Source organism: Channa argus, chromosome 5 (assembly GCF_033026475.1).
Source record: "Channa argus isolate prfri chromosome 5, Channa argus male v1.0, whole genome shotgun sequence".
In the NCBI taxonomy this organism is placed as follows: Eukaryota; Metazoa; Chordata; class Actinopteri; order Anabantiformes; family Channidae; genus Channa; species Channa argus.
The window spans coordinates 14,786,657-14,811,880 of record NC_090201.1 but is presented as its reverse complement, the minus strand read 5'-3'; the positions used below and the strand labels follow the sequence as shown (position 1 = coordinate 14,811,880).

The window sequence follows — 25,224 nt, the reverse complement described above, 5'->3', positions numbered from 1 at the left end:
GGAAGAGATGAGACAGGCTATGGGTTGTCAGGAGGTGCTTCTATATGACTGGACCACTGCAGCTAATGTGATCAGGGAGACAGGTAGGAGGGTACTCTGTGTGTGTAAAATGGAAAGTGGACAAGGAGACTTGGTGGTAGAACGAGGAAGTTCAGGAGTGTGTACAGAGAAAGAGGTTAGCTAAGAAGAAGTGGGACAGAGGACTGAAGAGAGTAGACAGAAGTACAGGGAGATGCAGCGTAAGGTGAAGGTAGAGGTGGCAAAGGCCAAACAAATAGCATATGAGGACTTGTAAGTTAGGTTGGACACTAAAGAGGGAGACGTGGATTTGCACAGGTTGGCCAGACAAAGCGATAGAGATGGGAAGGATGTGCAGCAGGTTAGAGTGATTAAAGATAAGGATGGAAATGTATTGACAGGTGCCAGGTGTGTGATGGGAAGATGGAAGGAGAACTTTGAAGAGTTGATGAACGAGGAAAATGAAAGGGAACGAAGAGTAGAAGAGGCAACTGGTGTGGAGCAGAAATAGCAAAGATTAGTAAGGGTGAAGGGAGAAGGGGGATGAAGAGGATGAAGAGTGGAAAGGCAGTTGGTCCTGATGACATACCTTTGGAGGTTTGGAAGTGTCTAAGAGAGGTGGCAGTTGAGTTTCTGACTAGTTTGTTTAACAAGATCTTGGAGAGTGAGAGGATGCTGAGGACTGGAGGAGAAGTGTACTGGTGCCCATTTTTAAGAACAAGGAAGATGTGCAGAGCTGTGGCAACTACAGAGGAATAAAGCTGATGAGCCACACAATGCAGTTGTGGGAAAGAGTAGTGGAACCTAGGCTAAGGGCAGAGGTGAGCAGCAATATGGTTACATGCCTAGAAAGAGTCCAACAGACTAAATATTTGCTTTGAGGATGCTGATGGAGAAGTACAGAGGGAGTTGCATTGTGTGTTTTTAGATTTAGAGAAAGCGTATGACAGGGTGCCGAGAGATGAGCTGTGGTATTGTATGAGGAAGTCTGGAGAGGCAGAGAAGAATGTTAGAGTGGTGCAGGACATGTATGAGAGCTGTAAGACAGTGCTGAGGTTTGCTGTAGGTGGGACAGAGGAGTTCAAGGTGAGCCCCTTCTTGTTTGCTCTGGTGATGGACAAGCTGACAGATGAGGTTAGACAGGAAACTCCATGGACTATCATTTTGCGGATGACATTGTGATTTGTAGTGAGAGCAGGGGGCAGGTGGAGGAAAATCTAGAGATTTGGAGTTTTGCTCTGGAAAACAGAGGAATGAAGGTTAGTCGCAGCAAGACAGAATACATGTGTGTGAATGAGAGGGACCTACTTGGAACGGTGAGGTTACAGGGAGCAGAGGTGAAGAAGGTGCAGGACTTTAATTAGGGTCAACGGTTCAGAGCAACAGAGTGTGGAGAAGAGGCGAGTGCAGGCAGGTTGGAGCAGGTGGAGAAAAGTGTCAGGTGTGTTGTGTGATAAAAGAGTATCAGCGAGAATGAAAGGAAAGGTGTTCAAGACGGTGTTGAGACCAGTGATGTTGTTCGGCTTAGAGACTGTAGCACTGAAGAAAAGACAGCAGAGTTTAAGATGTTGAGGTTCTCTTTCGGAGTAACCAGGATGGACAGGATCAGGAATGAGGACATCAGAGGGACAGCTCATGTTAGATGTGTCAGAGAGGCCAGATTGAGGTGGTTTGGACATGTTCAGCGGAGACACTGTGAATATATTGGTAGAAGGATGCTGAGGTTGGAGTTTCCAGGCAGGAGGTCTAGAGGAAGACCAAAGAGGAGATTTATGGATGTAGAGAGAGAGGACATGAAGTTAGTTGGTGTGAGAGAACAGGATGCAGAGGACAGGGTTAGATGGAGGCACATGATTCTCTGTGGCGACCCCCTGAAAGGGAACAGCTGAAAGGAAAAGAAGAAGCTGGAAACTGGCTTTTACAGCAAAAGTAAATCAATTACATTTGCAAAAGGCATACAGTAATCACTTCTATAAATATAACAGAATTTTGGAAATTGTTTAATTATTACTGAACCCCAACTTAGTTGCTCCCGGTGAGTCTTAGCCAGCTGCATAGCAGCGCCCCATAGTGCTATACAAGTGCAGACCATTTACCATTTATTAGCCAAATGAGATTTGACAAAGAGGCATCTGAAGTTTAAAGCTTAAAATATATTAAAATGATACTGTGTCTAAATATTCTTCAGAAAAAGTCTCAAATCACAGGCTGCAGTCAACAGATTTATAAAACAGATGAAAATTCAACCACAGTAAACGAGTGTTAAACATGTATGATATTTTAAATTCATCAAAAATCTGTTTCAATAAATGTATTTATTTTATTTACATAGTTATGGTGTATACTATTAGTCAATTATAAATTCCTACACATACTCTAAATTTTAATTTTAAAAAGTGCCATTAGCCAAAAGGAAGTAGATCCTTTCCAAAATAGATATGGATGCAAATGTGTAAAGTATCAAAAACTATTCTATCACATTTTACAATTCCTTCAAACATCATCATGAGTGGTCATAATATCCATTGATAACCAAGATAAAACCCAAGCTACAGCTTCTTTTCAAATAACATCCGATTCCACAAAAATGATTTTTAAGATAAAACTCACTAGGTGGTGCCAATATTGCTTACCTGATTTTTTTTTTTTTTTTTTTTTTTTAACCCTCTCACCAATCTGTCAGGTTCACAAGGTCCCAACACTTTCTGCTGTATTTCCTCTAATCATCAGTCGGTTCTAAAAGACAGACACATAAAAAAGCCTTAATTTATACCAACACAAGTCTTACAAGGAATCCGCGGCATCAGTGCTACTAGGGCTGCAACTAATAATTACTTCCATATTCACCAAACACTCAAACTGAATTGAACAACTAAACATTAGCTGTAAAATATCTTACTCAAACAATTAACAACATAATTAAATTTAGATATGTTAAAAACAAAACAAAGAAAAAAAACACACTTACACTGCAGAGCTGATGAAACTCTCCAACTTCACCAAAGCATCATAAGGTTATAATACATTTATACATTTTAACTATCAAGTTAAACAGAATTTACTTTACCAACAAACTGTATTATTTCCTAAAATGCAACATTTCCATTTCTTCTAATTTAGGACAATCATAACCAACATAGGAGTTGACCCCCACAAAAGGGTTGTAAGATGATTAAAAAGTATGGAAAACAAAAATAATTCAGTTTCATCTGTAAATTAATGAAAAATTAAATCCCCAAATTGAAACAGATAAACAGTTTTTAAAGTGAATGCGGTTAAAAGTTTACCTGAAATGATCCCCAGTAATAACCCTACATTAGCTTATATAATTTGTTGTAACAGATCATTTTATTAAAAAAAACATATTTGTACAGATGCAGAAATGTTCAGTTTAAATACAATCTAAAATTAATCTTTTATATATTTTCATAATACTGGGAATGGGCAACTTTTTAAAACAATTTGCATCTAGTAACAATTCTATGGCCAAGTAGCAATTAGCACAGCAAAAGCTTTTAGGAGTATGAATACAAATACACACAGCACAAACAATAAAACACAAACATATTTGCAAACTTCTGGTCGACTCCTCATAAATAATGTAAATTCAACAATTGTAAATGAGAAGGAAAACTCAGACTTTTTTTTTTTTTTTAAATCTTTCACCTGTTCTTCAGGAGCTCTTTGTTCAGCTTAATTCTTCATAAATACAACAAAAATACTAGAATTCCTATCACACGCGTGTTAGTTTGTCTGGAGTGTTTTCAGTTTGAGTCCTCAAGGTTGCCACTCTTCTGTTCGGAGCCACAGTTGCAAAGCCGGACCATAATGCTTTTCAAGCTGGGCTCTACAATACCGAGCAGAGGCCTCTGAGAAGGGTCCCCGTTCCAGCAGGCCTCCATCAGCTGCCAGCACTCCTCATCAAAGCTGGGCAGCCGCTCTGGTCTGGAACCTGCAGGAAATAAAAAAAAAAAAAAACTCTGACCCTATGGTCGGAAGGTAGCCACTCTATCAACTGAGCCACTGCCGCCCGATTTTAGCTTTCAATTTTTAACTGTAATAAATCATTCTCTTGTGAGAAATCTGCCCAGAGAGACAAAGCAAGATGGAACATTCAGGTTCGTTCCCAGGAGTAAAAATATCTTTTTCAAAATCCCAATGTTAAAGTGCTATAGATGGTTTCAGAAAGCAGAGAATACAGGAGTTACAAAAGGTAGTTAAACAGACGACAACCTAGTTATGATGTCATGACTTTAGCTTTATACAAATGTGTTTATGCTAGCTCATCTCGTAACCATGGTAAGGTAAGATGGGTCAGTTTGACATTGAGAGTGACATGCAGTTAAATTATGTTATGTTGTGCTGTTTGTGTCTTACTAATTGTATTGCAGCCAAAAAATAAATAAAAAAAAATCTAAAACACTAATAATTGTGCAATTATATGTCCAAACTGTCCAATCAGTGAGCAAACTGTCAGCCTGCTGACAGGTGCAGGTATTGGTTTGTTTGTAAAAAAGCCTCTGAACACAAACCGCACCTAAACTAAAAGCAAACACAGAACAATGTGTTTTGTCCTTGGTGTGCATTAAATGTACTAAAGGTGGGAATGTGGGCATAGTGTTGTATACCTTTTTTTACGTTATTCCAGAGCTGGTCCTTGCTGGAGCATCTCTCAAAGGCTTCTGGGAGTTTTACAGAACCACTGCAGAGATACCAGAAAAGGATCCCAAAGGCATAGACATCAACAGAGTTATCATACTTTCCTGTTAAGAGAAGAGAAATTATTACAAAAGACTGAACAATCCACAAATTTATGTAGAATTTTACTGAAGGTAGAAGGAGAAATTCCTGTTGTAATATAATTCTATACATTAGAGGCCATTTAAACAAGGCTGCATTCTTTTATATATATATATATATATATATATATATATATATATATATATATATATATATATATATATATATATAATTAATAAATAAAAGAAATACTTGTTCAGCTCCTAGTTTATTTTTTTTCTAGACACTACCAGTTTCTTTCTTTAAAATGCTAATTAACGACAGCATGACCCACCTGTAAACAACTCTGGGGCCATGTGGATGGGGGTTCCAACAATACTACCAGACATCATGGCCTCTGGTTTACAGAAGCCGAGGTCTGTGATCTTTGCACGATTTTGTTTGTCCAACTGGAAAAAATAAAGAGTCCAGAGCTTGTTTGGTAAGACAGCAAAGAAAAACAATGCATAACAGAAAGATCATAAAAATATAGCTTTAATTGATTAAAAATAGCAGTTGCTGAAATGTGTCTTGTGGCTACTCCTACTTTTATAATTTTTTTAACCTCTAACAATGCACAGTAGGTGTGTTCCCCAATTTCTGTAGTGAAAATTACAATTGCCAAGATCACTAAAAATGAAAGGGAAATTTGTTTTTTTGCAAATGAGAACTGTGCTGCTTGGGTAAAAACACTGTTTGCATGGTGATCTAAAATTAAGAGTAAAACAAGTTTGGAGTTGATAAGGATGTAGGTAAAGTTTAGATTTTGTTTCCAGGTAGCTATTGACTCGTACCAGTTAATGGATTCCTATTAGAAATAAAAGAGAAAAAAACTCTGATTTTATTCAATATGCCACATTAACATATTTGAAGGTTGAAGTACAAAAATAATATTTAAAAAATAAAATCATTGTCGATTTCTCACAACATTTCAGCCGTCAAGACGTTATCGATACTATGATGCCACCTATCGATATGTTTTAGTCACATAAAATGTCTAAAGTGACACACCTACAGTGGGGCCTTTTGCAATTTGGGCTTACCGGAGCTGTGCTAACCACTGACGCATCAGCGTCGTTTAAATCTAAAGTTTGGATTTTATGGTGATGAAAAAAGAAGGTTGCTAAACACTATGTAGTCTGCAAGAACTGTCTTGGAAAAATAATGATATATCTTATGATTATATTGTATCGTAAGTTAACCTGTGATTCCCACCCCTACTATATATTATACTAGCATATGATATACACAGCTTCTTGGTAAAACCACACATATAGAAAACCCCCACACACTCTGTTAGTTGCCCAGCACTTACCAGAACATTTTTTAGCTTTATATCTCTGTGCAAGAGGCCCTGACTATGCAGGAAGCGGATCCCCTCCACGACATCCAGAGCAATCTGAAGTCTCTCCCTTAGTGATAAACCGGCCTGGCATAGATGAAACAAGGACAAGACATAACAGAGAGAAGAAAAGATTAAACTGTTTGTTGGAACTGGAGCTAGAGGGGTGGGGTGGGGGTGGACAATAACAGTTCTTTCACTGTGCTTTTACATGGACTTAAATAACCGGAAGTTGATTTCTGAAGTGTCCTGTAAAGGATGCTAAAGTAAAGCTGGTTTGTGAAATCAGGGTAGGTGCAGGTTGCCCCTGGTACCCTGGTTGCTTAAGTGCATGAAACCACAGCCACTGTGTTATTGAGTCACCTTCAAGCCTGTATAGAGGTCTCTGTGCAATCGCTCCATGATGAGCAGCACAGCGATGCTCGAGCCATCTCCGTAGTTGTGATCAATGACAGACCCATGCAGGTCAACCAGCCGCTCATGCTTGGACAGGGACCTTAAGCAACATGGGGAAAGTAAATCATTTATCATTCACACCGTCATAAAATCAGGAGATGAATCCTGGACAAAAGACTAAACTTACTATTCTTTCTAATCTAAGCCCCAGCCATTAGGTGGAACAAACCAGTTCACTTTGAGTGTTGGCCACAGGCCCAGCAAACTGGAGATGGTTGTGTTAGGATAGGTATTAGGCTTAAAAACCTGTTCCAAATTAAAGGGCAACTTCACCAATTTTCGTTTTGCTTTCTACGGCTTTGGTTTCAGGTGTAAATGTACATTAATACTTTTAAACTTCCCTCAGACTTCCCTATATTAAAATATTTCTCTGCTTCTAGCTGAAAAACTCCAGATGACATAACCCTGATGAGTTTTTCATCATTAGAAGTTCAGATTATGTCATCTGGAGGAGCTCTGGAAAAGAAGGTGGATCAGGATTTAAAACTTCATAGTACAAGCAATGAGATGACATAATCTGAATTGAAGGTTCCTCCAAGTGATGTGATCTGGAGGCATTTTTCAGCTAGAAGAACAGAGATTAAGTATGTTAATTAAGTCTGAGGGAAGTTTAATGGCATTCATTTACATGTATTACTCAACTAGATCTAAATGATGCAAGTTCAAGATCCACTGTTGCGACTTGTAACAGGATATACCGAAAGAGAGGGGAAAAAAGGTCACATCATTAAATATTTACCAAGATATCTTTAAATCACAATTGAATAATTTTTGTGTACATTAAGGAAGCCATTGCCAATCTATAGAGTCCTGCATTCCCCACACTTAATACAGTTGTTGCAGACAAGTGTTATCAACACGATGTTGGAAGAAACAGCATGTTATTGTGTCCAACGAACAGCCTCCAGTCTTGACTAGTTAAACTACTTTCTATAAACTGGGTGGAGTGTGACCTCTATAAGGTAGCTGTCATTTCCAGTCAAAGGATTGCAGCTCTTGATAAATGTAGCAGCTTCTAAACCTGCTCAAGCTCAAAATTTCCCAACACACCCTGCGCTTTTCCACCTTGTTGAGAAAAGTTTTTACTTATTTGTGTCTGTGATGGTTTTTGTAACCACTGCAGCCAACTCACCTTGTGTAGTGAAATTCTAAAGCCAGATCGTTCCAGTGTTTATCATCTGGTGGTATCACAGATTTCAAAGCACATGGGTAGTGTCCTCCCCAACTGTCACACAAGTACACAACTCCATACTGGCCACGACCCAACTCTCGCCCAAGCTTAGGCTTGCCTATCAGGAAGAAAATGCAGTCAGTTCTTACAAAGAAGAAAAGACATCAAAACAGAAGTTGCTAGTTAGAAGATGTTGTATTTAAGAGTTTGCGAATTGGTCTTTAATCTTAGTTTCACTCACACATTCAAAAGTACATTTTTACAACATGTAGGAGCAGCCTGTAAGTTCCCCAATGAGTGAACAATGGTGAGAGGATTATGCAGTGACTCACCATGCAGCAGAACATCCCTCAGGGAGCGGCTCTCCAGAGACAAGCGGGCCAGCCGTGGGGCGTGATCTTTTCTCACACGCAGCCACAGGTCCTCGGTGCGCTCCAGACGCCCTGTGTGCCCTTCCTCCAACTACAAAGACAAACACATAACATCTCATTATTAACAGCTGCAAAATTACAAGTTTTGATTTAATAATAGAGATTTTGCTTGTTTTAAATATAACATCAATATTAAAAGGTCTTGTCAGGAGCCCTTTTGTGTAAAGGTTGTCATGTTTTTAATTTTCTTAGATATTTGCACTGGACCACGATTGTTGTTAAAATAGATTTTTATCTTTACGTTTTTTGTTGTTCTTATTTTCTAACTGATAAACTTTTGAGTTTTGTTTGCTTGAATTTCACTTACATGTCTAGGGAGAACCAAGGTATAATCCTTTGATTTGTTGACCACTCCAGTCATATTTGGTCTTTTTAATGCTGTATTTTATGTGCAAAATAATAAACCAAACTAACTTAAAACTAAACATTGCTGTATATTCATGACAAGACAAAAAAAAAAAAAAAAAAAAAAAAAACTTTTTTGTTCTGGAGGCCTTTACATTAATTTGCATTATTAAGTAATTTGCATTCACATTTAAAACACCTCCTTCTGATCAAACTGAATACAAACATACTGCAGGCCAGAGCTTTTATCTCTATTATTTATAGATGCTCTTCACTATTTTGGCCTTTCCAAAAGGAATGTGCGAGAATAACATACTTGAATGGCCTGTTTGTACTACATTCAATCACTGTCAGTGAAATAACTAAATATAATGAAGATATTTCCGAACAAAAAAAAAAAACATTAACTACCATCACCTGCCTTAGGATAAGTGTTAATGAAAGTAGTAGTCAGTAGTGATGGGTCAAACAACACCGAAGCGTTGGTGCATGTGTCAAGCACAAAAAGCAAAACCCCTTAAAGTTGTGTGTACCCCTTTGAGAAAAATCACGTGACTGATAGCTGCTGTGTTGTCAGGAAGTGAAGCGCCAAATTGTGCGTTCGTATATATCTCTCTCCACTGATCTTTATGGAACCATCGAGAAAAAGGATATTTTCCCAAGTCTGGAATTAATTTAATCTTATTATACCAAATAAGGTAAAGTTTCCTTCCCTGTTTCCCCTTTACTGACTTTTCATCGGAGTTAATTATGTTCTAATTCTTTTCTGACAGAGTGTTAATTTAATTTGTGAATGAATTAACTTGAACTTTTATTTGCAGGTAAAATGTCGGCTCTGCTCCACAGAGGTGTCTTGCATAAACAGGAGCACTTCATCAATGCACCTCTACAAGCTTGTTTTAAAATTTTAATGTACTCCTGCCTCATCTGTCGCACGTGTAAGAGTTTCTTCCAAAGCAGGAGAACTGGTCTCAAAGAGACAAAATCGCCTTGGCCCCAACATGTTAAAAAGACTTTTCTTTCTTCATAAAATATAAATAAATTATAAACCCCGCTTTTTCCGCTCATGCAGGTAGACAAGCACTTCAACTTTCACAATCACTTATATTTCACTAACAATTTTACTTTGATTTCAGAGTCGTTTCACTTATTACGTCCTTGCAAAATGTTTTGGTACATTCTGCTTTGACATACCATTAGTACCATTAGACTATGACATACCATTACCGTCATAGTCATATTATTTTGGTTATATTGGATTATATATAGACTTCCTTCATTCATTTAGCACTTTATCAGCTGGTTATGTAAACAGGACCATTTATCCACATGTCAGAAGGGATGAATCAAATTCAATCTCCACACGCATTATCCGCATTGCTTGCAAAGTTTTTTGTAACCCAGCAGATGGGATACACCAACACAGTATTAACACTGTGTCAGGAGTTGGGGAAATGTGCCATACACTGCATGGGGCATCATCTAGCCAATTCTCTTTTATCAGAATAATTTGACCGAAACTGATTTCTCAGGGACTTGAATGAGCAAGTCATGGCTATTTGCTTATTGAGTTTTACAGGTTAAAGCAATTCAAGTAATAAACTGTGATCTGCAGACTGCCTGGGTAAGAGTGAAAGCTGTCTACAGGAATGTAAATACATGTATTACAGAGGTGCCACACAGTGAAAGTGTTACTTAAAAGTTACTTAACATCATAAATGGGAAAAAAGGACCAGGTCTCTTGGATACCTGTCCACAGTGTTCACACCAGCCAATGATACAATAGGTGTGAAACCTTCAAACTATTATTGAGGTAAATCAGCAGGCAATCATGGCCATAGTGAATCAAACAAGTAACAAGTAACAAAACATGTCTCACACACGTCCTTCATCCTAGCTGCCTACTGAACACATGCACCAGTCTGGTGTTTTATGTTGTTGCCATTCCCATCACCATTAGTGAAAGACTTTCATTTTCACTTTAAAGGTTTTTGGTTAAAAGTAGGTACCATGGTTGGAACAGGATGCTGTATTAAAAGAAATAGAAAAAAAACAAAAAAAAAAAAAAAAAAAAAAAGAGCAATAAAGGAGATGGGTATTCAACCTGGCGCAGCGATGCTGCAAAAGCCTCATGGGAGCTGTTGAGGCGAGTTCTAAACTGGGAGCAGATGCTTCGGGCAAGTTTGGCAGCACTGAGACTTTCTATTGCGTCCTGGGCCACTTTCCGCTTCCACTCTGGAGTGATGGCAGGAGGGTTAACAAATGTTATCCTGTGGATTATCTATGAGCAAGTCACAAAGTTAAATGATAAATACCCTGCAGACATAACCTTTCTTCATCAAATTTGAAACCATTATGTGTTTGCACAGGAGACACTAACCTGTTTAATTTGCTCCCAGACGAGTCGTGTGACAGAGGATCCTGAATGAAAGGTGACCTCCACATGATAGGCAGCGTTTAATAACTGTAACAAATGAGAAATGGAAGTATATCTAAAAAAAAAACTCAGTTGATATACACATAAATGATGTCTACAAGGGCTGCACCAGATTTTATAAAAATTGGGGGAAAAAAGAAAATAAATAATTTTAAAATAATTGTGCGGATGTTTGTAGCTAAACACAGCTCACCCATGCTCTTTAGAGTCCCTGAAGACTCCAAAGTAAGATGAGTGAGGGGTGGTTGGTGACCAGAGTGTAGAGAGCACATTCTGAATGCACATTTGCAGCTTACGTTCACCCACTTTCAAGTTCTTGCAAATGGAATTGTTTAGTTCTCAAAAAAAAAAAAAAAATGTGTGAATTCAGTCAACAGTGCACTTTTTATGTCAATGCACAACCCTAGCTATGTAACCAGTTTTGAAACACTATACACACAGGAGGTGAATAGTCTGACAACTTCTCTGAAGTAATTTTAGAGAAAAATCAGGGTTTATTTATATTTAATACGCCAATTGACTCGAATGTAAACGTTTTTTTTTCTCATTTGTTTTTTTTTTCCAAACATTATCCCTTGTAGCTGAAATAATTACATACAACAAATGTTTGACAAAGTATATAATCTTGACTGGTGTTCTACTTTGTACTTTCTACAAGGCTAAAACCATATGGCTACATTTACTGGTCTAAAGGCTGCTAGAACTAAAGCCAAGTGGAGTAGCCAGAAGCTCACTCGTTTTTGTCAAAGAACCATTTTTACTTTTATTAATAAATAAATGTTTCTCAGACCCCTTTGTTTTTGCTTTTCCACCATAAAGAGTCAACACTTCTGGTTAAACACTTGAACAGCGAGAGAGAACAGAGCTGGTAAGTCACCTGACATGTTCAACAACACTCAATTATTTTATTCTTTACTAATATTAAATGCAAAGAGATTGATATACATTTAAATATGTAAATATTTATCATACTGCTCACATTTAAGTACCCTTAGAATTAACATTTGTTACCAAGCACACTAATTATTTAAATCTAAACCATGTTATCCTGTTAAGGGTCAGGAAGAGAGGGGTACACCTGAACAGGTCTCAAGTGAATCACAGCCCAACACAAATAGAGAAACACCCATTCACACTGACTGCCCACCTGTTTGAGGTGATTGGAAGTGATGTTGTATACGGAAGAATCATTGTTAGACTTCTCCAGACTGTTCAGACATCGCTCCAGAGTTCCTACAAAGCTCTCCCTCAGATAGTCCACAGAACTTATCAGCTTATTTGCTACAGCCTGATTCAAACGAACCACTATCAGCTCCTGGATCTGGTGGATGCAGGATTTGATCTCCTTCGACGTAACAGGATCTCCATTAGTCGTTACTATGATGTCTGCAGAAGAAAAAAAAAAGGGTTAATGTTTACGTTTTTCTAGGTTAATGTGTAGTGTGTGTTTGTATGCATATGGTTTGGCAAAGGTTATGGAAACAGAGTGCATTCTATTGATTTTTTACTAACATATTTTTGTTCTATTACTAAGAAAATTTTGATTAGAAAGAAAAACATTAACAAACAATAAACATGTCCTACAGACTTTAAGCTGTCCAACTTCATTTTGTTCAAACTTTTCTTTCTCAGAAAATCTTTTAATCTGTAACACACAAAAATATATATTAGAGGGTTCTTTTAAAAAAGCTCTTGATAAATAGTTTTTCTTTATAAATAAAACAGACTTGGACTGACTATGTGGAATTTAATGTTGTGTTTTAAAGCAGTGTTTTGTGACATGATGTACATTTCTCCCAGTGGTCAAACACAATTCTAATAATTTTCAATATACAAAATGTAAAACAAATCAGAAAACAATGTGTTAGGTTTGACTATGTAAACATCCAGGTAACAGTAAAATTGCATCTTAGAGCATGCTCAAGAGGGGGAACTGGAAAACAGAAAACAAAAAACTTTGAGAGACTTTTGTCAGCCAAACTTTATGGGCAGATTATAACCAGCAGCCATGCCTCTGTCCAGCCATGTCCAACTGGAGTTTCACATAGTAAAAACACTGAGTTTAACCAACTCAGACAGAAAAGTATAACTCCTGGCCAATAAAGTCAAGGCAACTGTCCCTTTAGTCTCTCATACCATACCATATACTATATTATTAAGAACCAACAATTTAAATGCTGGGGATTCTGGGTACTATGAGTCAGCCATATTGTTCAATAAGGAGGGAATTCTTTCTAATTAGATGGAAGTGCATTGTGAGGGCATCCTAAATAAGTCACATTTGTTTGTGTGAAACCACTGAATCAGCAAATCACATTTTGCACAACCTAGAAATTAAACTTATAATATTTATCTAAGGAACACACTACGAATTGTTTTATACACATACGTTGTGCAGACAATTTTATTTTTAATTATTCTAATGAGAAAGTAAACAAGTAAGAAAGAAGAAGTAGAAGTAGTAGTAGTTAGAATAAGTCTTTGTTCATGTAAAAACTGTAAACTGTAAACAAATAAGTAAACTGATATATTTACAATTCATAGATTGTCCAGTAGAGCTGGATATTATTTTTTTTTGTATAAGTATTTCGTAGATATATATGCAGTCTCACTTAATATAAATCCCCTGCACAAAGACAATTGATCAGTCCACTTACTACAAGGTGAGAAAATGATCCATCCCAAATACCCAATGAGCTGTTGATTACATTAAGTCCATTTAAATGAACTTAAGTAACTAGGTTACAGTCGGCTTTCTGGGAAAAGCTGATTTCCTAAGTGACATGTATACAGGAAAGCTGGTTTCAGAAATTGGTGTAGGGGATCAAGGAAACCTGGTTTCAGTCGGAGAACGTCGATTACTCTGGCACGTATACGCATAACCAAGTTTTTAAATCTGCTTTCTCCAACTGTGCATGTGGGCAACCAAAGGCTACAGACAGTTAGCTGCACACAGCTGATTAAAAGAAGTTTTCCAATTATTCAGATATGTTATCTAATGGCTTTTTTGTGATTATTTGCCTTTAGGAGCTCCACAAAAACAAATGGCATTGGTAGGGAAAAACCCTGTAGCATGAATGATGTGTTAATGCAGAGGACTAATTGCTTTTAATGGAACGTGAATACCAAGAAAAGAATATAGCAGTAAAGATGTATCATAAAGAATCATACATACCACATCATAACAATATAGCACATAATGAACCTACTACTGCTGATGTCACAATATGCGCTTTCCAATGCCAGTTCACAACACAAGTTTGGAAACAAATCAGTTTATTAGAATGACATAACAAATAAAAAAAATGGGGAAAAAGGCTAATTAAATTGGACATATACAGACGGAGATGTGTGTTGGGGCAATTTACAGAATAATCATTTTGTGCTGATCTCTGTTGTGTACTTCCCACTCTTGTTTTTCCAGCCTTTATGTAACATATGCCAGGACATGTTGTGATGACAACAAAACCCCTGTTTTGTTATAAAAATACTTGATCAGACTTTACATTCTTCTCTCTCAATACCAGTCTGCTGCTGTGTCTTCCAGGTTTTAATAAGAGTATCTAGTTTTGTCTGTGTGAATCAATTCTGTTTTATCATGTAACATTTGTGCTTTTCACAAATCACAATAGATATAGATCTCACACACACTCACACACACACACACAATTACAAGTATTTGCTCACTAACCTGTGAACTCCAGGTTGGCAGCATCTTCAAGCAACTGATCTTTCATGCTGCTGAGGGTCTCCACAATCATCTCCTTCATCTCTTCCTGTTTACGGTTAGCAATGGCCATAAGAGAGGTGAAGAGTTCACCCTCCTTCTCACGGGTGTATTCCAGCCTGCGTGGCGTAATCTGCAAGTCCCTCTGCATATCAAAGGCCTGCAGCATAGTAAAGCAGAAAGAACAATAGTCTGTTGGTGATTTAACTGATAAATACTGGTTGTGAGCCCAAGCAGCTCATGCAGAGTTAATAAAGACTGTAGGGAGCAATAAAACAGGTATAAAGATGAACAGTGCTACATAGCTTCTGACCTGGTTGATGAAAAGGTCTAGACAGCGACAGTGTACTCCATTGAGCAAGTTGGCAGCCTCAACTTGCTGGTTTTGAAGCACCTGACGAGCAAAAGGCACCAGCAACCGATGCAGTCTTTCAAAAGTCTCTCCCAGCATACTCTGTGGCTTGGCACCTGGGGTGGGCATCTGTGTAGGGGCACCACAGGAGCAATTTCCTGTCGGGCTACATATTAACCCAAGGGAGAGCAGCTGCTTATGAAGGGCGCTCTTCTCCCTATCTTTTTCCTTCTCTGCACGGTGGCTGGGTTCTGGGGAGGCTGCTGGTTTGGTGTCAGGAATACGAACAAAACAGATGGGAAAGGAGAGCATTTCTTTGACCTTCCAGAGCTCAGCTACCTGCTCTGTGCTTAGAGTGTCCTTGTTGATGCTATAAAGTATTAAAGGGACCACGTTGAGAGTGCAGTCCTCCAGGGCTTCTTCTATTAGCTGGACACTGGGACAAGGCGCCACCATGACCTTTGTTTCCTGATGATAAAACACAAAGAAAAAAAAATTACTTTTTTAATAAGCAAACTGGTTTATATAGAACTTGTTATATACTACATACACCATAAGTTACACTTTACTGGGTACACATGTACAATCTAATGCAATCAAGTCAGAAAGGCGAAAAGGTGAGAGAATAGTGGGTGTTGTTGAAAGGTACATCTTAAAAAAAAGAAAAGAAAAAGTTGCAAGTTTTGCCCCCACTCATTTATTTGAAATTGGGCTCTAAAATGTTTATATGTACTCCAGTATACCTCCACCAACTACTATGAGCTCAATAATAAAATACATAGTAGAATTATGTGTACCCAATGAAGTGGCCAGTGAGTGTATTTGCCAGTTTTTAGTTAAGCTTTGTGCCACTTACCTAAAAATAAATGATATAAAAGAAATTATCTCTACTAATCTTTATTTTTATAATAAGGGAAGTATGATGGATAAGATGCAATGTGCAAAGTGTCGCTTGTAGTGACAAACCCACGCAACATAATTACCCGACTGTGCAGCTCCCCTCAAAACTGATGTGAGTTATGCTTTTATCTAACGCTCACAGCTCTTAGTGTTTGTCAGGTTCAGCAAAAAGTTCAGATAAACCTATTGTATACCACCTGCTCAGGACCAAACAGTAGACAAATTTAGCAGTAAAAATAGGTATAATTTAGCTGCAAAAGAGCCTGATATTTCCCCAGGGAGATGGTAGATGCCAATGTCTGAAGGAAGACAGAGGGAATTCAGGGCTTACACATAGCAAGTTGCCATGAACACAACTCAAAATAGAGTGCATCCAAAAAGTATTCCCAGCCCTTATCTTTTTCAACATTTTGTTATGTTATAGCCTTATTTTAAAGTTGATTAAATTCATTATTTTCCTCAAAGTCCCTGAAAACAATACCTTATATTGACAATGTGAAAGAAGATTATTTGAAATCTTTGCAAAGTAAAAAATAAATAAATAAATCGCATAAGTATTCAAAGCCTTTGCTTCATACTTTGTTGAAGCACCTTTAGCACCAATTACAGCCTAAAGTATTTTTGAGTAAGATGCTACAAGCTTGGCACCCCACTTTTTAGGCAGTTTCTCAATTTCTTCTTTACAGTTCCTCTCAAGCTCCACCAGGTTGGATGGGGAGTGTCTGTGCACAGCCATTTTCAGATCTCTCCAGAGATGTCCAATTGGGTTCAAGTCTAGGCTCTGGCTGGGCCACTCAAGGACATTCACAGAGTTGTCCCATAGCCACTCCTTTGTTATCTTCGCTGTGTTCTTCATTGTTCTTCATTCCTGTTGAAAGATGAACCGTCGCCCAGTCTGAGGTCGAGAGCACTCTTAAACAGGTGATGATCAAGGAGGTCTCTGTACTTTGCTTCATTAATCTTTCCTCCCCCCTTCTTCTGGAAGGTTCTCCTGCCTCCACAGAGAAACGCTGGAGTGACCATCAGGTTCTTGGTCACTTCCCTGACTAAGACCCTTCTCTCTTTTGAACTCTCAGTTTGGCCAGCCCACGCACTCTTGAGAGAGCCCTAGTGGTTCTAAACTTCTTCTATTTAAGGACTGTGCTCATTGGATCTTCAATAGTGCCGAAATGTTTCTGTACCCTTCCCCAGATCCGTGCCTCGATACAATCACGTCTCGCAGGTCTACAGACAATTCTTGGACTTCATAGCTTGGTTTGTGCTCTCGCAGGGTTAACTGTGGGATCTTATATAGACAGGTGTATGGCACAAATACTTATGTAGAAGGGATTTTTCCAGGTTTTATTTTTAATAAATCTGCAAAGATTTCAAACAAACTTCTTTCACGTTGTCATTACAGGGTATTGTTTGTAGAACTTTGAGGAAAACAATGAATTTAATCCATTTTGGAATAAGGCTGTAACATAACAAAACATGGAAAAAGTTAAGCGCTGGGAATACTTTGTGGATGCACTGTAATATACTCCAATACTAATCTCTCTCAGTGTCTGCTAGCAGTGTAAAAAGGGAACAGTTTTCTAACAAGTTCTTCCTACATAAAAAAATGTAATAATACATCAGTGTTCGCAGATTGTTTATAGTGTCTAAAATATCCTAAATCAAATTATCCAATTAAGATATATTCATATATCTTTTATAAAAAAATATCAGCAGACAACATGAACAGATTCAATTTTGAGAGCATTTGGGTGTTTTATGTAATTTAGAAAAAATATCCTAAGAAATCCCTTTCCCAGTGCTCAGACAACTGAAGCACATTTATCAAATCAATTTAAGGTAGAACTCCAGAGCAAGAAAATCCAAATCCACATGTATCACACGCTCTTTCTATTTCTAAACACATGATGGCACATAAATATTTGAGGTGGTCTTGGGAATGCCTGTGACAGGGTAGAAAATAGCATAAGTGCAAATCTTTGCTTAACCTTTCATAAATAACTGCACAAACAAATATAGACTCTCAGAGAGTTTGAGGTGGTGACATGATAGAGGGACAGCTAGAGAAAAGAGGCAGAAATGGCCAACAGCCACACAAAGGAGACAGTCAGTCCTGTCTCCAAGAAACAAGAGCAGAGCCCATCTGAGCAGACTTGCTAGAACAAAGATAGCCTGAAGGCATTTGTTCACAACCAAAAAAGCAATACAATGTTTTGATTGCCTTAACGTAGCCTGTTTTCAACAACAACCATTAACAAAAAATGTCTGTGAGCTATTCTGAATTTACCAATTTATGTATACTATTGTTTTTTTTAATATATGTACACATATTAGTATTAGTTAGCATTACTGCTGCAATCTGATACAGATCTACAAAGTAGCACATTCAAAACAAATAGGATTTTAATCAATTAAGAGTTTTTTTTCATTAGCATGTTTTAAGGGCCACAGCTAACATCACAGGTCTGTGTTAACAAGCAAACTGCCCCAACTGAATTGGTTCTGGTAGAAACATAACATGACAATGAAGATAACAGAATAGGCACCTCAAAAGAATTTTAGAAATGTGGTGATATGTCCTTATAATTACTGTGTGGTTATCCAAAGTGGAAAAACGTGGGGATGAAAAGAAGCCAATTAGTAAGTTCGTTGTCATCTGCTGGCCTCTAGAGCAGGGTGCTGTGATTATGGCAGGAATGTGTGAATACCACAGTAAGAAGAGAGATTCTGTGCCACCACTTACTCCTACTTCAACATATTAGTCTCTTAATCCATTCAGCATAAACCTAAAAAAAACACCAACTTGTTTGTGAAAGAATTGTTAACCACTTAGCTGATGAGGTTTACTTTAAGTTGAAGATATTTCATTACACATGGGCAAAAAGTAAAAACAAAAACAAAAAAGACATTAACTTTTAAATAAACTTAATCTAAGATGACAAGGGTGATTTAGTCTCTAGCCTGTGGTCATTTTTGTATTAGTGCAAACAATAACTCAGGTATTTAAGTCTCTGAGATCCTCTGAAGTGTCACAAATAAGTGATTGCAGCTCACACAAAGTTCAGTCACATGTGAAATTAAGCAAGGGTGTTAAATGAATGCCTTTACTCCCATCAGTAATCCTGGCTAGATTTCCTTCCAGTTGTTTATTTACTTGTTTGCTTTTGCTAAAAAACTTTTTATTTAGGTTAGACACTAGTGGATCTAGAAACAAAATGTTTTTTTTTAAGTTAGTGAATGCTGAAAAAGTCAATAATAAATTTAAAAGAAATAACATAAAAATAATAACAGTCATATATGAATTTACATCATTTCAATTTGACTGTTGTGACTTTCATATCAAACACATACGGTACACTAAAGATGTAATCAATGTTTATTAGAGTATCCGTGAAAGATGAAATTAATATTGAATTGGAAAAAAACTGTTGTGAATAGGAATTTTACATTAGCACAGCACACATAAAATGTCAATTTAGGCTCCCTGAAAAACAAAAAAAAAATTGTTTAAACGATATCCCCAGAGTCATTTATAGCCTTGGCAAGTTCGGAGCAAAGGGTTTGGATGTTTTTTACATGACCTAGTCATGTGAATTGCACCAGACCAGTTGCATTACATAAGGGGATGGGGCGGGTGGGCTGCCCTAAAGCACAACTAGTCCTAGTTTGTGCGGCTGTATGATGCTCGCCAAAAGGGCCTTGTTCTAAAGAATAAGGGGTTAATTTCCATGCGTCAAACATGATAAGAAATAACAATTCTTACACAGTGCAATTAACTCCCACAAGATACTGCAATTTCCAACCCATAACTGAACACTAGCATGACAAATATCATTCCCTTTATCACATAACTCCAACAGTAGCCTGCAAGTCTGTTTTTAACAAAAGCAGGTGAAACACACTGGAAAATAAGGTTTTCTTGAAAAGAATTTCACGTGAAGAAAAACAATGACCAAGAAATTATCTGCTCTGCTCAGCAATCGGTATGGAAGCAAAGCAATGTGTAAATACTGAGGCTGGGTCAATACACCAACCTTTCATGTTACTAACATAAGGCCGTGCTCAGAGTTTTAACTATAGAAGATGTAAAGTTACATTTCACCATTTTAACTGTGGGGGACACAAGCACCCTTTTGAGTTTTGCCACTTGTTTACCTTAAGCACTGTCATACTAACAAAGATAGGGCAGCACTCCTCTACTCACTATAGCAGCGGCACTCACCTACAGTGGCAATGCCTTCAAAATGATGACTGAAGGTCAAAGGAAGGCAGAGAAAATCTCACAACATGCCCTAAAAGTTAACCTGGTGTGACTTTAACTTCACATTATCTGTACAACCAAGTATCCAAGCAAATGCTTCCGCAATTTATTTTTATGGAGAATTGTGTTTTCTTTACCAAAATGAAGAAGCCTTATGCAGAGAAAAAGTTGGATTTGGTTAAACTGTTTTTGCAATGCAAAATCATCTACCAGGGTGCTGCGTGATTTGCCAAATCACGTACGCATGAGCTCACATTCCTGGTGGATTACTCTGTAATGTGAACACTATATTTTTGCTATTTACCTCAAAATGATCACAATTAAAAAAGAAACACTGCTGTGGTTTGGTGTATAATGGACTTAAACACTCACTGTCTCTCCTATAGACTTAAACCTCATTGATATTTCTCTGTCTAATCATTACATAAAACAACACTAACTCTTGTTATTTTAATGCAGGGAACAGTTTATCTGAACATAGTCTAACTCTGTCCATGTTTGAAGAGTTTTCTAAAAAATAGAAAACCCTACAGGACTTTTTCTATAAAGCCTCTGCTTCTGCCTTATCTCACATTCATAATATATCTTCTGTAAAATAACAGATTGATGGTTATGTCACTTGGCCCAACTATATCTATCCAGAAGCTGTGAGTAAGAGTGTCAGCATTAATAAATGCTGATGCTGATAAATGGGTCAATTGTTATCCAAATCTTACCTGTAGCAGTGGGTGATGCAGGGTGATCTCCAGCTCTGCTAGTCTGTGTGCTGGGTCCTCACATTGCTCATGGATCTCCAAGTCCTCCCGGGGCACCGTATCCCAGCGGCCACAGTTTGCAACCAATTGGTGCACCAGCTCATACTGGCCGGGCAGTGCCAAACTGAGTCGTGTCTGTCTCCCATGTGTGAAACACAGTTTTCGCCTCTTGCAAACAATCCCCTGGACTCCTTCACAGGGCTCGCCGGCCTCAGGGCCCAAAGGAAGAAGCCTCTCCCCTAAAAGGCAGTTAAGCAGCTGGTAGCGGGCAGAACAGTCCTGGCCCAGTATGAGGATGTACGGGGCAGCACCCACTGTATTGGATAGGAATTCTTCCTCATGGCTAGGGAAAGAAATGCAGCTGAGCTGACCTGGAAGAAAAGACAGAACAAAAGAAGGCATATGATGTTGACAGGAGAAAATGTAAATCGTAATCACCATCCCTAAGCAATACTGAAAACTCCTAGAATTGGTGAGCTTTTCAGGATTTCTTGGACAGGACTCTACACAGAGAAAGTACTGAAGAACACGTTATCCTGTGAGCATCATTCTCAGAATATAAAGTAGATCACTGTTCGATGACAGAAATATTAACACACTTTTTATCATATAATTCCTTGGGCTATTATTTTCTGATCTGGAACTAAGATCCAGATCGCACACAGAAGAACCAATTCAGCCCTGTTACTAAGCGTATGGAATAATAGATGCTGAGTCACAGTCTAAAACAATTATATAACAAAGAAAAGGGAAAGAAGCAATGGCCTACTTTTTAACCATAAACCACTGCATTTTTTTTTTAAGTATACATGTGGTTTTACTGTACTTGTTACTCTAATCTAACATTCTCTCAGCATGTACCTCTTGACCTCATCTGTTGTAATAAAGCATACTGCTTCAGATCAATCTGCCCAAGCAGTTTTAATGCTTGACATATACCTCATGATTACAGAACAAACCCCAGTATATAATCCAGCTGCATCAAATTATATGCATTTCTGTAGACATTTGCGAAATGCATTTAGTTAGCCGGTAACTAAATGCCAGTAAACATGCTTTGGCTTTGTCCATGAAAGGCATTTTTATGGTTTTAAATTTTTTGTCAACTAATTGTCAGTTTGTCAGATTGTTCATTCAACACTAAGGAAAATTATTTTGACCTCTGTGTGCAGAGGCCAGCTCTGATCTAGCAAGCCACTTTTTTTTTTCCCATGTGACGCATTACATTTTATCAGCATCACTGCTGTGTTTAATCAGTGTTCAGTTTTAAAACAAAAAAAGTAACAAAACAAAAAAAAAGCGTATTTGAATGATGTGGTGAAAAAAGCTTACAGTACTGTGGAGATTTATGGAGCAGTGAAAAATGGGGATTTCTCCGGGGAAGCTGCATTGGACAAATGTGATCCATCATTTTAAAGATGGACTCTAAAGCAAAACTCTATATCTACAGTGTAAAAGAAAGCCCCCTTGTCATTACCACACACCCAAGGTAGAATTAATCCAAACTGGACAAATAAAAAGAAATCTCAGCATATTTGCACTAATTCTGCGCATGATTTTGAGAGAATTCTTTAAGCTCTTTGGCTTTCCATAACACTAATTATTGCATTTTTCTCAGTGTGTGATGTAGAAATCACTTGGCAGAAGTAACTTGTTAGTTCTTTCGTTTGTTTAGCAACAGGATGGAGAAGTATAACTGTGGAAAGTATTTACCGTGTTGGAAATCATTTAGGATGTCGTAAACACTGACATCAAAGTGCTGTGTTAAGGATGCTGACATGTTGCATGCGCTCAAACCTACCTGCCTCGAGAGATGCTGAGGTCGAGGTCATAGTTGATGCACAAGCATTACTGTAATTCTGCCTTATTTCCCGGAAAAATGCATTAGTCTCCTTGAGGTTCTTGTTAAGCTCTTTGGAGTGCTTGTTATAGCTGTTAAATGTCCTTGTCAGTTCACGAGCTAAATGGCTCATTTTCTGTTGTTGAGCGTTTCCCTCCATGGTCGTCAGATTCAGCTGGTGTTTACCCTTTTTATGGTTGTTATTATTTACACTATGCCACACTCCCAATCTGAACTTCTTAGTTGAGAATCGTACTAACTGTTAACATATCCTTACCATTACCGTGTATTAGTGCTGGGCAGACATCAGTCCTTTCAGTGTCAGTGGCTAAGGTCCGTGCACTTCGCTTTATGAAACTGAACCTACCAGCACAGCTAGCTAGCTTAACGTCGGGGTAACTTCAGTGAAGTTAGCGTCAATATTTAGGCATTTTGTTTAGGAGGGGTTTCTACAACCGCCCCAGTGACTGTAAACTGACGAGCCTCTCAAATAAAAATAGTAATTTCCAGGAATTATTGGACCACTGAAGTGCTAATCGGTGTTTTGCGTCCTAACCGCTAGCTGTGGTCCAGCTGACGTTAGCGCTGCTAGCTTGAAGGCATCTCTGTCCGTCCTCTTGCCGTGGCCTGGCAATACAAAACAAAACAAAACAAAAAAACAACCAAGCAAAAACGTAGTTTTTATCTTTACATCCCAGGACTCAGGTTTACAGCAAGGCAAGATCCGCGTTAAAAAGAAGGGGCCCACGTTGAAATCAAGAACGTGAGAAATTTTTCGCGTTTTCCTATTGCCGCTCCTTGTATTATGATTTTCCTAATCTGGCTCTGGCCCAGAGGAACCAGCGGACATCTTCCGCTCCGGAGAGCGACCACCGCTTAAAGAGAGCTAACACTTTCTGCTTTCCCTTTCAGGGGTGACAAAAACCGAGAGAAGAGTCACTGTTACTTCTGGTGATGGTGGTTGCGGTGCAGGGCGAGGTGTGTCCGAACCAAATCACATAGCTGCAAAACAGAATCTCTACTCCACCAAAGTTGGGAGAGAGGAGAAGGCGGGGTTCGTCACCATGCACTGCAATCTGGGAAATGTAGGAACATTCCTTCAGTTGGCTCTTTTATACAGACATGGTGCAAATACTTCTAGATTGTATGTGGACATAGGCTTGGTCGGGAAGATTTGCACAGATTATGCATCCATACTTTTTCCAATAGACATTTTCTTAACCACTCAAATCCCAGGCTTAGTGTATATCTTGATTTTTCTGTAAAATGAGCATTTTTAAATACTCTTGCTCATAAGTGGTGGAAAAGTACTCAAAATTTTATTAAGAGTTGAAGAAGTATGTATATATGCTAAATACAATCAGAAAATATAGTTAAAGTAAAAAAAGTTATTACTGATGTCTCAATACAAAATATTGTTTCGTGTAGTTAAGATGAAGCACATTTTAATTACTTTATAAACAGCTTTATTTAGATTAGATTAACATTTATTGTCCCTGGTCAAAGTACAGGTGCTTGGTCAATTAAATGCACTTGCCATCTTAACCAGAAGTGCAAAGGGACATAATTCCATTTACAAAGCCACATTTGTAAATAAATCAGGTAAAGACAGACAAAACTCCAAATTGTAAGTTAAGTACTGCAGCAAATGTACCTACTGAATTTCAACTACCTATTTATAACAAACGCTTTTTAGACAGGCACTATACTCTTATGTTGAGGTAGAAAAAGAGACAGTTTGAGGCGCTAAGTCAGAACACTGTGCCACTATTGAGCCCCCTCTCCTGGCATTCATACAGAATTACACATTTTACATTCACTGTGATTGGCCAATTTTTATTGTAGGTAAATTAAATGTTTGATTTCATAAATATAAAATACATTTATAATATTTATACAATACATCAGATACAGTGAGTCAGACAGATCAGGATTTCTTTATGTGGCCTGCAATAATTTCATTTTCATAATGCATTTTTTCTGAATGTTATTCTTTACATTTGTACACTTTACTTCTAAGATTTTGTGCATTTCCTTCTGTTCCCAGTACACATTTGTATAACATTTTTTTAACCAATTGTAACGTTTGTAATCAGATACAATTACATTGTTAATTTTATTGTTTGTTTTGTGCATAGTGTTGCTCTCCATGCTTCTTCTTCTTTTTTTCCTTTCGGCTGATCCCTTTCAGGTTTCGCCACAGCGAGTCATGTGCATCCATCTAACTTTATCTTCTGCATCTTCTTCTCTCACACCAACTAACTTCATGTCCTCTCTCTCTACATCCATAAATCTCCTCTTTGGTCTTCCTCTAGACCTCCTGCCTGGCAGCTCCAACCTCAAATCCTTCTACTGATATATTCACAGTCTCTACTCTGAACATGTCCAAACCACCTCAATCTGGCCTCACTGA

General features: G+C 38.0%; 1 protein-coding gene across 2 annotated transcripts; it reads right to left on the bottom strand.

Moving 5' to 3' along the window:
- Positions 1-2,104: 2,104 nt before the first annotated feature.
- dstyk (dual serine/threonine and tyrosine protein kinase) lies at positions 2,105-23,868 on the bottom strand. 2 transcript variants are annotated; one of them, XR_010914461.1, is made up of 15 exons: positions 22,773-23,868; positions 20,933-21,342; positions 15,020-15,526; positions 14,671-14,866; positions 12,127-12,365; positions 10,923-11,006; positions 10,647-10,823; positions 8,099-8,228; positions 7,728-7,884; positions 6,503-6,635; positions 6,113-6,226; positions 5,093-5,207; positions 4,647-4,781; positions 2,987-3,970; positions 2,105-2,754 (listed from the first exon to the last, which is right to left on the bottom strand). XR_010914461.1 is itself a non-coding variant. In XM_067505158.1 (14 exons), exons 1-14 carry the CDS (start codon positions 22,969-22,971, stop codon positions 3,783-3,785), a joined length of 2,784 nt encoding a protein of 927 aa, XP_067361259.1. In that variant the 5' UTR covers positions 22,972-23,868; the 3' UTR covers positions 2,105-3,782. The 2 variants fall into 2 exon arrangements, 1 of the variants encoding a protein (XP_067361259.1); XM_067505158.1 differs by having other exon boundaries at positions 2,105-3,970.
- Between the last annotated feature and the right edge of the window lie 1,356 nt (positions 23,869-25,224).